This window comes from Dromiciops gliroides, chromosome 2 (assembly GCF_019393635.1).
Source record: "Dromiciops gliroides isolate mDroGli1 chromosome 2, mDroGli1.pri, whole genome shotgun sequence".
Classification (NCBI taxonomy): Eukaryota; Metazoa; Chordata; class Mammalia; order Microbiotheria; family Microbiotheriidae; genus Dromiciops; species Dromiciops gliroides.
The window spans coordinates 378,466,095-378,480,813 of NC_057862.1; the positions used below are offsets into that span (position 1 = coordinate 378,466,095).

General features: G+C 39.2%; 1 protein-coding gene across 4 annotated transcripts in view; it reads right to left on the reverse strand.

The window, feature by feature from the left end:
• Positions 1–14,719, reverse strand: part of ASTN2 (astrotactin 2) — a 1,144,107-nt gene that overhangs the window by 662,431 nt on the left and 466,957 nt on the right. For all 4 annotated transcript variants that reach the window (XM_043982377.1, XM_043982378.1, XM_043982376.1 and 1 more), the window contains 3 exons: positions 8,087–8,171; positions 7,223–7,297; positions 5,752–5,889 (listed from right to left, as the gene is read on the reverse strand). In XM_043982377.1, the coding sequence (XP_043838312.1) occupies positions 5,752–5,889; positions 7,223–7,297; positions 8,087–8,171 (298 nt within the window). The remainder of the gene's footprint in view (positions 1–5,751; positions 5,890–7,222; positions 7,298–8,086; positions 8,172–14,719) is intronic.

The window sequence follows — 14,719 nt, forward strand, 5'->3', positions numbered from 1 at the left end:
TACTACTGGGAAATGATAGCTATTTTTAAGTATTGAAGGGTCTTCATGAGAAGGAGGGATTAGACTAGGTCCATTTGATCCCAGAAGGAAGGAAGGACTAGGAACAATGGGGGGAAGTTGCAAAGAAAAGATTTTTTTTTTTCATGACAGTGGGGGTTAAGTGACTTGCCCAGGGTCACACAGCTAGTAAGTGTCAAGTATCCGAGGCCGGATATGAACTCGGATCCTCCTGAATCCAGGGCCAGTACTTTATCCACTGCACCACCTAGCTGCCCCCAAGAAATTTATTTTTGATATCAGGGAAAATTTCATAGCAATTAAAGCTGTCCAACAGTGGAATAAACTGCTTTGGGACATGGTGAGTTCCTGAATCTTAGGATTCTTTAAGCAGAGGCTGGATAACTACTTGTTTCATATGTTATAGTAGAGTTTCCTTTCATGTATGGTTTGAGCAATATGATTGCTAAGATACTTGCCAGCTCTCAAATTCTGTCATAGGTTACCCTCCTCCACCTCCATGTACTTGATATTCAAGTCAAACTGTGCTAGACGGTGTTTCTTGAACACATCCTTTGATTTCCCACCTTCACATCTTTTATTTCTGTTTCTTAAACTGGAAATAACCTTTCTTTCCAAAATCATTTGCTCATTTCCTACCAATCCTTTAGAATCCAACAAATAGGGCACCTCTTCTGTGTAGCTTCCTCTGACCATGCAGTTCTCATGGAAAAAATAAAAACACTTCAGTTAACTTCCTATTGCTTCTAGAGTAATATATCCTGGAATTGAAAGTGATTCTCAATTTACCTTCAGGTGCCTTTCCAGTTTTATTTATCATCCTTCCCCTTCACAAAATGGGACCATATTTTTTTCTCTCCTCATTAAGCATTTCACCTACTACGTCCATATATTTTAATAATCCTTCTCCCATTCCTAGAATGTACTCCTTCTTCTCCACCTTATAGAATTTTTATCTTCTTTCAAGTTTTAGCTTAGGTACCATCAGCTGTTAAAGCTTTTCTTAAACTACTCATTTGTCAGTGCTCTCTCGTTTTTCAAATTACTTTGTTTTTACTACTGATCTTGGTACATTTTTACTACCCCCAGCAGAATGCATGCTATTTGAAGTCAGAAGCTGTGTTTACATCCCTACTATCCAGCAAAGAAAAACCTGAATAACTGTTTGTTTTGAGCTGAACTGATCATCCCCAGTCAGCACTGACTCTCCCTCTTGGATTTTATGTAACATTTTGTTTAGCACCTTTCTAATACTTGTCTTCTTGTTGTTGTTGTTATTGTTGGTGGTAGTGGTGGTGCTGGTAGTGTTCCAACTCTGCATGATCCCATTTAGGGTTTTCTTGGCAGAGATAATGGATTGGTTTACCATTTCCTTCTCTAGCTCATTTGACAGATAAAGAAACTGAAACAAATAAGGGTTAAGTGACTTTCCCAGGGTGACACAGCTTGTAATTTTCTGAGGCCACATTTGAACTCAGGTCTTCCTGACTCCAGGTCTGGTGCTTTATCTACCATGTCATCTAGCTGCCCTTTATGTCATATAATACTGTGTCTATAATAGTGGGTCTATTGTTATTCCTCTGTTCAACTGGAAGTTCTAGGAGGACAGCCCACTCTATTTTCTATTTGAATCTGGGATAGTTTAATATATCTCTGCAATACCCATTCAAGAGATATGTACTAATGAACTAACTACATCTATGGGCTAGTCATTGAACTGTATATCTTGGTGATAATCATCAAGCACATATTAAGTATTTACTGTATATGAGGTGCTGTACCATATGTTGGGGATGTAAAGAAAAGCAAAAAGTCTCAGTTTTTAAGGGGTTCTCGTTCTAATGGATAATAAGAGCTAGAATTTATATAGCACTTTAAGTTTCCATAGTACTTTACAAATATCTTGTTTTATCCTTGAAAACCCAGAGGAAATGTGTCCAGTCATTTTTCAGTCAAGTCTGATGCTTTATGACCTCACTTGGGATTTTCTTGGTGAAGACACTGAAGTGGTTTGTCATTTCCTACTCCAGACAATTTTACAGATAATGAAACTGAGGCAAACAGGGTTAAGTAATTTGCAAAGGGTCACACAGATGGGAACTATCTGAATCCAGATGTGAAATCAGGAAGATGAGGCTTCCCGACTCCAGGTCCAGTACTCTATCCATTGAACCACCTAGCTTTCCTATTATTATTTATAAATGAGGAAATGGAGAAAGACTGGCTAGCTGATTTTTCCAGGGTCACACAGATACTAAGTATCTGAGGTCAGATTTAAGTTACATCTTCTGGTCTCTAGGTCCAGTGACCTATACATTTTGCCTCCTAGATGCCAATAATAATAACCAATGCTAAAGTTTTCAGAGCACTTTACATAGTATCTCACATTTAAGTTTTGGAATAGTCTCATATTGTTAAATCTAATATTCTAGTGATGCTGTAGGTCTGTGAAGCATGGAAAACTATAATCTCTGAAAAATTAAAGTTATAGGGGGAAAAAGGCCAGTGATGAGGTTCATGGTGGGCATGAGTAGACTAACACAGATTACCAATGAAGGATTCAATAGAAGAGTTCTATGAGATGTCAGCAGATAGATTAATGACCGTAAAACAAGGCAGGCCAGTCCTGTAATGAGGCCATAAGCAATATGTATACACTCTATGATATACACACCCAAGGTCAAAGGATCTAGGTGAAGGCCTACCACCTATTGCATAACCCCCTCCCCATCAGTAATACGTAGGAGGACATGGATTGAGATGAGAAGTTTTGGATGGGTTGTGACCTACATTGTTGCACCCATATCAATGAACTCACACATCTATTAAAGTATCAAAGGAAAGGGGGAAAGAATCAACTCAAGGGAGGCTTGGTTTGCATTAGAAGTTACAGGGTCAAGGTCAGGGATGGATGGTCAGTACCTGATTCTTCGCTCTGCCCATCGCTCCTGACATCTTACCTGAATACCGCACTGGCCACAGATCAGGGGACCAAGGGAGAAAAGAGCTTATTTGGCACCTTCCTCTTTCTAAATCTCATTAGAAAGCTTGCCTCTCTTTCTTCTCTTTGTCCTGTAATGCTCTATTCAGCTTCTCTCCTAATCTTTTCTTTTTGTGTGTGATTCCTGGGCTGTATTATTGGCTATCTATAATTATTATCTCTTATTTATTAATTCTCCAACTTATCATCTGACTGTAACTTATTAATTCTTCAAAATGCTCAGTGATATGCTTGTCTGAGCAATACTGTGTCAAACAAGGTTTATTAACACAGCCAGGAAAGGGGCAATCCACAGGGTGGTTTCTTGGTTTGCATTTGGTGAAGACTGTACATTTTTATCCACATTTGCAGCTGGTATGAGGACAATTGATTTGTTTGAGGCAGGGTGGTGGGAATTTTAAGGCTGCCTGTCCTTGGGCAATGCTAATAAGGAAACTGTGTGTTTTCTTCAGGTAAAGATAGCTCTTAGAATAGCCTATTATCACCATGGTTATTAGGAACTCGGCAGCAACACCACCTGGAAGCTTGGGGGAACTTGCCCAGTTAGACCCCCGATTCCTTTCCTCAGAGGTTTTCTTCCTCTTCTATCCTGGGGTTCACCTGCAGTAGCAATTCCCTTCCTCCCAGACCCTATCTGGCTGCAGAATATTAATTGCCCTAGAAGGAAGCTAAGGGCTGTTAAGGAGTCCCCTGAACTTATATTTTTGAATTGCCATATTTTCCAGAAACACTGGCTAAAAGAGAGTTACAGCAAAAAAAAAAAAACAAAAAACTGGACTCAGGTTTGAATGTTATCTTTGCCACTGATTAGATGTGATCTTGGGAAAGTCCTTTTGCTGTGAGAATACAGTCTGGGGATGGTGGCTCACATCTCAGATCAGGTCATCTTTATCAATCTGTTAATCAGAAAATGTTACCTCTTACTAGATAATATTAACCCAAAAGAGTGATGTTCTTGGTGGGAATTTTAGGCACTATAGCTGGGGAAGATTCAGAGCAGGAAAGAGGTTTTCCTGCTGCTTTCCAAACTACATGACAAATATGATTATGTGATCCACTGCTCTCCCCAGTGTGGGCTCTGGTGCCTCTTTGTGTGTAGGTGCCTGGGTAGGGGTATGCAAGACAGTCTACTGTGAAGTTTATCTCCCATATAACCACACCTACCCTATCTCCCAACACTGTTCTACTCTTTCTTCTTGCTGTGCTTCATAAGCCTTAAACCACTTCCCTCCTGAGCCAGGTGTCAGTGCCTCAGGTCAATTTTAACCTAAACTATCTATTTAGAGGAGTTGTGTTGATACAATTGGGAAAATTCTATACCAGCTCCCTGCCTCCAAGTCAATAGTGTGCTCATAAATATTTAATAACAGGTTCTAGGGGGAATGTAAGCATGACACACTTTTAAGATTAATTTTCATTATTAACATTTTCTCCATCACTTTCTAAAGCACAGACAAGCAACAAAACAATAAACGAAGTGTTGATTTATAGGATTTGCTGATTCTCAAGGTGTAAATGCTCACAATGAAAATTTAACAATCAGCTCTTTTGAGCTCAAGGTGGCTCTAGCACATCCCTGCATCTCAGCTAACCTGATGCCTTTGGCAAGGGCCCCTCAGAAAGCAGGTCTGTTCTCTGGGATCCTTGACTGGTGAGTAGAAGCACCACATATCACCATTTGCATTTTATGTTAGACAAAATGATTGACTCAGTAGATATAAAACATGCCATTTTATTATCTTTTCCTCAAAACCGTTCCATTGTCTGTACTTCCTTAACAGTGTTGGTAGCACCCCATATCCTTCCCATCACCAGATTTTCATAAACTTAGTGTTATTTTGAGTTTTTATCCCCTCTTCAGGCAGCCAGATGGCACAGTGAATAGAATGCCAGGCCTAGAGTCAGATATCTTCCTTAGTTCAAATCTGGCCTCAGATACTTACTAGCTATGTGACCCTGGGCAAGTCGGTTTGCCTCAGTTTCCTCATCTGTAAAATGAGCTGGAGAAGGAAATAGTTGCCCAGAAAATCCCAAATAGGGTCAGGAAGCATCAAACACAAAAGAAAAATTCCCTAAAGCCTCCTCTTCCTCCACACCCATTTCTATATGCAAAATCAGTTATAACATTTTGTCAATTCTACCACCATTTCTCTCACATCACCTCTTGAATGGATAATAGAAACAGCCTCCTATTTGGTCTTTCCTTCTCCCTTTGTGCATTCAGATTCACAAACGTTGACTTATCCACATATCCACCAGCAGCTACAGAAGGAGTTAATATAGTTTTGAAAGTCTGTGGATTTAAATTTTTAGTTCCATCATTCTTTTCCATCTTTCACACAGCTGTCAAAGAGACGTTCCTAAAATACTGTTCTGCCCTTGTTACTCTACTCTTCAATAAAATTAGGTATCTCCCAATTTATTCTAGAATCAAATATTATTTCATCATCCTTGTTAATTTCTATTTTTTATTTTTTACATTATACATAATTATCAATTCAGAAGCATATTTTGTACTTTAAAAATATACAAATATTGGAATTTTGTGTCCATTTTTCTTTTAAACTGATACAGCTGTGTGATTACAAAAAAAAATTAGAAAACCTTTGGTAACCAATGTTTTGGTGAGCTTTTACATAGGGATAGCTGGAAATGTGATTATTGACTGGTGTCATGGAAATAAACAGTCCCTTGGAAGCCCAGGCAAACCTCAGTCTAGAGAATTTTCCTACCTGACATCAGCAGGGTCTTCAGTCACTAGCACATCAGTCTTACAGCTGGCCAGAGGGTTAATAGACAGATCTACAGGAGGCACCACAAAGCTCTTGCTTACTGGGAGCCAGAGTCCTTGCCCCAAGCTGTAGGTAGACCTAGAAGAAAAGCAGTCAGCATGGGGTACAAAGCATTGAACTTGAAGTTTAGAAGATTTGACTTTTGGTTTCAACTTGGCCACCTACTTACTGTATGACATTCAGCAAGTTTCTCAACCTCTCTGGGATTTTCTTATCTATGTATGTATAGATCTATAAAACGAGGGGTTTCTTTTTTTTTGTTGTTTTTGTGGGGCAATGAGAGTTAAGTGACTTGCCAGGGTCACACAGCTAGTAAGTGTCAAGTGTCTGAGGTCATATTTGAACTCAGGTCCTCTTGAATCCAGGGCCGGTGCTTTATCCACTGCACCACCTAGCTTCCCCAAAAGAGGGGTTTCTTAACCTGGAGTCCATAGACCCCTCAGTGTCCATGGAGATAATTTAGGGTGTCCATTAACTTGGATGGAACAATTAGCATGTCTTTTTTTTTTGTTGTTGTTGTTGTTGACCTTTGGTTTCCTTTATAATCACATCCATTTTATTTTATTTTATGCATTTATAAACATCATTCTGAGAAGGGGTTTATAGGGTTCACCAGACTACCATGTGGTCTATGAACCCCTCCCATCCCCCCACCAATGTTAAGAATTTCTGGGTTAGATGATCATCTAGTTGTGACATTTCATAATCTCAATTATCATTTTCACCTTCCTTCTCCTTTCCCAATTGTCAAGAGTACTAACTATCCTTGAAGGCCTACTTCAAATTCTCTTTCCCCCCTCACCCTCTCAGCTCACAGGGGGCACTATCTTCACTGAACTCTTCCAGTTTTTGTAGAATACATCACTCATTAGGCAATTATTATGAAATGACAAATAATGTGAATTAACCATTCATATATTGTGTTTGGGTATGCTTCCTCTACCCAAACAAGACTGCAAACCCCATGAGGGTAGGGACCATGCTTTATATGTCTTTGTTTCTCTAACATAATGAGGCACCAGGCTTAGCACAGAGAATATACTCAGTAAATGCACATTCATTTTCCTCACCCTTTAGCTGAGGATTTTCAGACCTTTCTTCTGTAACACAGAGTTACTGAAAGAATTAAATGAGCAAAAAAAAAAAAAAGAAAATCACTTTTAAAATTATAAATATGAAGCCACAGTAGGAGCAGTAACATCAGCAGGAGCCATGTTCAATTCAGGTCCATGACTTGTGTATGGGAAAGATGATTTTGAGGTTAGAGAATTTGAATTCAAATCCTAATCCTGCTGCTCTGTGACTAGAAGAGGAAAACAAAAACAAAATACTTCCCATCCCCCATATCCCACCACAGACACCCTCCTCCTCCTCCCCACTTCCTCCACACCCAGTAGATCTACTCACTCACCTGAGGATCTTTTCAGGTGCTTGCTCACCTGTCACAAGGTCATATCCCCTTTCCAGTGTTGTATAAGGCCAAGGCCTATGAGGAAGGAAATGTGGGGAGGAGAACAGAACAACAAGGAGGGGATACTTAGTAAGAGCCATATATTATCTCTGGGTAGACATTATTTAAGAAAAACAAACAAACAAACAGATTCAACCATTCCCAGTTTCCCTAAACAAATAAGTATAGATACCAAGGGAGGGGGATTTTATTTAAAACAATAATTCTTTACAAATGAAATTAATTAATAACAAAATTCCTTTTAATGAGAAGTTTTCCTCATGTATTTAACTACTTATAGATTTTCATTTTTGCCTCTATCACACTGATTATTAACTACTGGGGTGGGGGGGGGGTGACAAGTAAAAAGTTAAGAACCATCTGGTTATGAGAATTCATTAGCAATTAGAACACTGGACCACTAGATGGGGGAGGGTGGTCAGGAAACATGTGTTCTAGTGCCAGATGCGACACTATTTAGCTTTGTGTCTTTGGACAAGTCACTTTCCCCTCTCTAGGCCTCAATTTTCCTTGCCATAAAATGAGAGGGTTGGCCTCAAAGTTCCCTTCCAGCGTAACATTGAAAATCCTAAATTCCTTCTAAGCTTAATGTTGTAACAGTCTATGTTCTAAACTCCCTTCCAGTGCTATCATTTTATGTCTATTAAACATTAGAATAATTAAGTGGGGAAAGGGTTTTATTGATATTTAACTTTTGCAGATTCCCTCCATTACAAAAGTGCACTTGCTGTGGTCTTATGTAGAAAAGACCAGTAAGAGAAAAGTATTGTTGCCAGCCCAAGCCCTGACTTCTGTGATACTCACCCTTCACTCTGCCCCCAGTCACTCCGCACACACAGGTGTCTGTGCACAGGGTCTGGAGCATAGCCTTCATGACAGCTGCACTCCCCTTCAAGACAAAGAAGAAGAGGAAAGTCATGAACATAAAGCCTAGTAAGTTATAACAGCAGCATTAATAACAGTGATTGCATTCAATGAACAAGGTACTTTTGGCAAGGTGCTTTACAAAGATTATCTCATGTTATTCTCACAACAAACATGGGAGGTAAGTGATATTATTATCGCCATTTTATAGATAAGGAAACTGAGGCAGACAGAGGTTGGATATTTTCCAGGGGTCACACATCTAGAAAGGGTCTGAGATGAGATTTGAATTTAAGACTTCCTGATACCAGGTCCATGGCTCTATGCCCTGACCTGGGGCATTTGATGTTTGTGTGAGGAAAAATAATCTCAGAACTGTACATATCTTCTAAGATGCCGTTCTAGTTCCTATATAAACAAAGTCTTCTCTGTCCACATGATTATCCTTCTCAACTAAGTGACATTGGGCAAATAATCAAATCACTGTGGGCTTCAGTTTCTCCTTTTTTTTTTTAAATGAAAGGATTGGGGCAGCTGGGTGGACCAGTGGATAGAGCACTGGCCCTGGATTCAGGAGGACCTGAGTTAAAATCTGTCCTCAGACCCTTGAATCTTACTAGCTGTGTGACCCTGGACAAGTCACTTAACCCCAAATGCCTTACCAAAAAACCCAAAAAACAAAAAAACCCAAAAAATTAAAAATGAAAGCATTAGGTTAGATCGCATATAAGGTTTCTTCCAGACATAATGTTCAGTGCTTTTAGGTATTTTTCAAATCTAGCTTCCTAAGCTCTATCATTCTATATTCCAACATTCCTATTAGTCTTAACATCTCATTCTCTGTCATACTGTGTTCTTTCCACTCTATTATTCAATGATACAACAAAGAATATAGAGTTATGTGGGACATGAAGCACAATGGAGGAGACAATAGCTAGGAGGCCTAGGTGAATTCAGGTTAATGGGCCTCTTTCAAGTTAATGAAAAAACTGAGGGATGTGATTGGTGGCAGCTACGTGGAACAGGGGATAGAACATCAGATTTGTATTCAGGAAAGCTTGAATTCAAAACCAGACTCAGACACTTACTAGCTGTATTACCTCAAGCAAGTCATTTAACCTCCATCTCAGTATCCTCATCTACAAAATATGGATAGTAATAGCATTCATTTCCCAGGGTTCTTGTGAAGATCAAATGAGATAATATTTAGAAAGTACCTTGTAAACTTTAAAATACTAAATACATGTTAATGTTTATTTATTATTTCATTAGTGGTAGTAGACAATTGATGTCAGGGATCACTGAAAGGCTGTGGAAAATGGCAGAAGTACCACTGGGCTCTTGACTGGCAAATGTCCTGATTGATGGAACACAAACATTTGAAAAAGGCAGTACTGATGATGAAGAGCCAGAATTGTTTCATTAAAAACAGTTCACATGAAGAAAATGACATACAGTTCCCCTAAACATCAGCAAAACATTTGCAAAACTGTCTCCTGCTAATCTTGTGAGAAATATGGTAAGACTGAGGCTAGATAATAGTCCAGTTTACAAATTTGGAACTGACTGACCAGACTCAAACAAATTGGAATTGTTGGCTTGAACTTAAGCTCTGTCTCCCAACCTCTCTCCCTAACCCCCTTCTATTCAACACTGTCATCAATGACTAGGATAAAGGAATAGATGGCAGGCTTATCAAATCTGCTTGTGACACAAAGATGGGAGGAATAGCCTACATGGTGGATGGAAAGGTCACAATCTAAAAAAATCTCAACAGGTTGTAATCTTGGACTATATCTAATAGGATGAAATTTCTAAAAATAAATATAAGATCTTGTGCTTCATGAAAATTTTGGAATGTTGGACAACCACTTTGTGAAGCAGGTATTCTGACTCACTTATGGCTGGCTGAACTTCTCTGTGTCTTACCATTCTAATATTACATCTTTTTGGGGTGGGGGGAGCACGGAGGATTAAGTGACTTGTCCAGAGTCACACAGCTAGTAAGTGTCAAGTTTCTGAGGTCACATTTGAACTCAGGTCCTCCTGAATCCAGGGCTGGTACTTTATACACTGCACCACCTAGCTGCCCCCCCCCATTAAATCATTTTATATCCTAACATACTACCCAGCTCTGACATTCTAAGAACATCTTCCATCTCCATTATACTACAATTTATTTTCCCAGATTCTTTGATCTGAGGACTATTCCAGCTTTGACACTTTATGATATCTGTAAGTTCTTAAAGCACTTTTTTTTTGTATTACTACTTTGTAAATTGAATATGGGCTCCCTTGTATTATAGTGAGCACATCTAGTTATATGTCTTGTTCCAACAATTAGAGTATAATTTCCTTGAGGGCAGGGACCATATTCACATGTAAATTTGTACACATTAGGCACCTAGTGAATGGCTGCTGACTCATGAGGTGACTTTTGCTAGATGGAAGGAAGATGGAGAATTGTTTGGATCTTTGAAATTTCCCTGGGAGTTAGTAATCCAAAGGGGGGGGGGGTTAAAGTAGCTAATGATGTGCTAAAATGCAACAGCACCTTCATGAAATATTCACCACCTTAAACACGTCTAATATTAAAGATTAAAAGTCCTGGGATTTGTCCTCACAGCTCCCAGGCCTGATTTATGATCTGTCAAAAGCCACGGGCCTCATGATTCATAACAGAAGAGGTAAAACTGTTAGCTCTGTAAAGGGGGGGGGAAGGATTCAGGGTGGGGATATCTTTGCCATTTCTGGAAAGAATGGACTTCAAGGTCCCCATATCAAATTCCTATGACACCATGCCTGCTGCCTCTGTCGACCACTATCAGCTCCCTTTACCCTCCCTTTGGGGAGAATGGGAAGCCTCATTAGAAAATATTTTTTTTCCCCTTGAGTGTTTAACATGCAAGTTTCTTCCACCACTGAGTGGGTCATTAATTTCTGACACTCATTACATAACAAATATGTATTCTGCAAATGAGAGGCATATCATATCACTGGCCAGGCAGAGCTGCCAGAGAGTAGAGGGGATTGATTGATCTAGGGTAGCCTAGGGCAATAAAGGTCCCTGGGCCAAGCCACTTCTAACATACCCCATGGGATGGAATTTGGAGGTTTATGCTCTCTTTGGTGCACTGGGACTCAGCCCTGGGAGCTAGTTAATTCCATCCTTTTGTACTCTGTAACCCAACTTTATTTTGAGTTTGGTGGTGACTACTCTTTGCATTCAGTTTGGGTGTCTGTTGCAAGCTCTCCATCAATCTAAGAGATATTGGCTTTATTGAATGCAGTTTCCCTTGCTAACCTTGCTGGATGGATATTTGCAACAATGCATTTCATTTTTTTTTGTAAACTCTAAAGCCTCAGGCAGCAGCTGTATGTTAACTCTTTCTAATGAATATACTATTTGTTTCTTGATGCTTGCGTTTAAGCAGTGCAAACAAGGAGACTGAAAAGAGTTGAATTAACATGTTTATCTCATGGGATACCCTATAAATATGATTGCTGAGTGCTGAATGCGAACTATTCCATGCTTTAAAAAAATAAATATTGTGTAGGAAGGAAGTTGTTGGGTTTTGGTTTTTGTTGTTGTAATTGCAATTTTGAATTTGCAAAAATTCAGTCAGGGACAAGGCTCACACTTTGCATCATTTATGAAGAGAGTGTTTTTGAGGAAACTGAAAGCACGAAAGAAATGACAGCAGGAAGGTTGAAAACAAAATATAGAGCTAGTAGGAGACAGAACTAATTTAATCCCTCCTCATTTACAGACATGTAAACTGAGGCCCAGAGAAGATGATGGACTTCCCCAAGGTCAAACAATTAATTAGTAACAGTAAGGTGAATAGAACTTAGGTTTCCCAACTCCTAGTCCAGTGTTCTTTCTATTCCACTCCACTATCTTAATATTTGAGATTACAAGCATATGGGAATCAGTCATTTATATATAAATGATGAACATGTAAAATTGCAAAGCAGTTTAGTCTTTTTTTTTACAGTGGTCCCTCTAAGGGGGTTCTAATAAGGCAGTAGTTTCTTAGCTCAATTTCTGCTAAAGTGATCAATAGGAAATAATGAAATTACACTTCTTTTTAAATAGTGGCTACTTCAAACTGGTTTCACACATTATAACATCAAATACACCATATGTTATACACAGTATTCTATGTATCCTTGAAAGAGAGGTAGCATTGAAAGCTTTCAAAGATAGAAAACACAATGTTTGAATATGGAGGACTTGGGTACCAGTTGCAACTACTTACAATCTGTAACCTTAGGTAAGTCCTTTCTCATCTCTGAGCCTTGATTTCCTCATCTGTAAAATGAGTTGATTACTAAGTTGATTACTAAGGGCCCTTCTAGCTATAAACCCATGAATAGATTTCCAAATATCTAGGATTATCTCTGGATGGTTAGCTTTGAAAAAAGTTATTTATCTCATCTTCTTAAATAAAATCTACAAGCATCCTTTTGGGGTGGTAGGACAAGGAAGAGGCCAGCTTAATATTTCCATTGTGAGAGGACACTATGGTGTTGGTGGATAAACAAAAGGAGCATCAGAGATATACACTGAATCTTGCATTCTAGTCCTGGCCATAATCACTTAGTATCTGTGTAATCCAGGGCAAGTTTACCTCTGCAGGATTCAATTTGCTTTTATGTAAAAAACTAACAGTTTTAAAATTAACACTAACAGTTCTAACATTATACATTACAACATACCAGGATGTAAAACGCTTTACTGTTCTGTGTAAAATTCAGATCGTTTATGTTCTAAGTTATCTTCCAGATATTTCATTTTATGTCCTGTATTCTGTTTTGTTTTGTTTTGTTTTAATTTTTTGTAATGTTGGGGTTAAATGACATGCCCAGGGTCACACAGCTAGTAGATGTCAAGTGTCTGAGGTCAGATTTGAACTCAGGTCCTCCTGACTCCAGGGCTGGTGCTCTATCCACTGTTCCACCTAGCTACTGCTTATGTCCTATATTCTAAAGAAACTTCAAACTCTGTATTGTGTTCTAGGATTCTATATTCTAAGTCCCCTTTCTAGCTTTGACATTATATGTTCTACATTCTGTTCTCACATCCTGTGTTTCTCCGAAGATAGAAACCAAGGGCCACTGTTCCCTTCACCTCAGAGAGAAGCCAGTGGTGGGGCCTAGAGTGTGACATTGCTGTTTTGTTCCCAGCTGGAGCTATGGTTAGTCGATACATTCACTACTAGACCTTTGGTCTCTTTAATAAGGAACTCAGTCAATTCCCATGGCATGTGTCTCTTCCTTCTCCCTTCTTTTGTGTCTTGCTGCCTAGCTTCACCATTCTCCTTACAATTCTATTTTCACTTTCCTTGGCCCAGTCTGCATTTTCCACTTTGGACCAAGGATGCTAGCTGCTTGTTCACTTCCCAAACACAGGAATTTCAACATATCTTTCTGGGCCCTGACAACGATTAATGTTGGTGTTTTCCAGTATTTTACAAAAAAATAAAAAATAAATAAAAACAAACTACTCACATTCTCTTGTACTTTAAAATGAAGTATTTTCCTTACAATGACTCTGTGGAGTACACATGTAACAGGGAGGATCTGAGGAAACCCCAGATTTGTTAGATTAGAAGAAAACTTCTTAAACTGTTATTTGGACCTCATATGGGGCCATGTAACTGAGTATAGGGGGTCATGAAAATTTGCTAACAGTAAAAGTTTATGTATACTTAATTTATATACCTATATACCAGGAATTGCAGAAAAATTTCTCAGGTGAAAATGGGTTGTGAGTGGAAAACATTTAAGAATCCCTGTATTAGGGGGTAGCTATGTGGGGCAGTGGATAGAGCACCAGTCCCAGATTCAGGAGGACCTGAGTTTAAATCTGGTCTCAGACACTTGACACTTACTAGCTATGTGACCCTGGACAAGTCACTTAACCCTCATTGCCCTGTAAAAAACAGATAAATAAATAAATAAAAGAGAAGAAGAATCCTAGGATTGGAGTACCTTTCAAAGAAGTATCTGTATATGAACCCTGGACTGATTCTGTGGGGTATGAGCTCTGGTCCTTGCTAAAAGTCATGTTCTTTGATGAGAAGACACAACAATTCCTTCCCTTTTGGTTGTTCCTCTGACTGGAATGGGGAGGGTAAAGATGATTTTGATCACTGAGTCAAGAAGAGCTACTCACTTAGAAGAGAAACTTCCCACTTATGGCTGTCAATTAACAGGAGGTGGGACAGATTTCTCTCTTCTCCCCTCCCTGGAAGCAGTGAGAGCTACAAGTACACAAGAGCAAGAATATAAATCTACTTAGATGAGTGTGAGTCCCTGAGTCGTGGTCTGCCCTTTTATTTCTCCCTCAAGCACAGAGCTGAAACCAGTGACCAGCATTCCTGACAAATGGGCTTTTCAAGCCTTGGTACTAACCTTGTGGGACCAGAGTTTTGGTGTATTAAAGGCACAAGCTAGAAAAACATCTGGAAGATACACATTCTCTCTTCTCTCATAGTATATAGTCTTGGAGCAATGCAAGGTAAAAGTGGTTTAAGCTCCTGACGATGAATAAGGACAGTGGCTAAG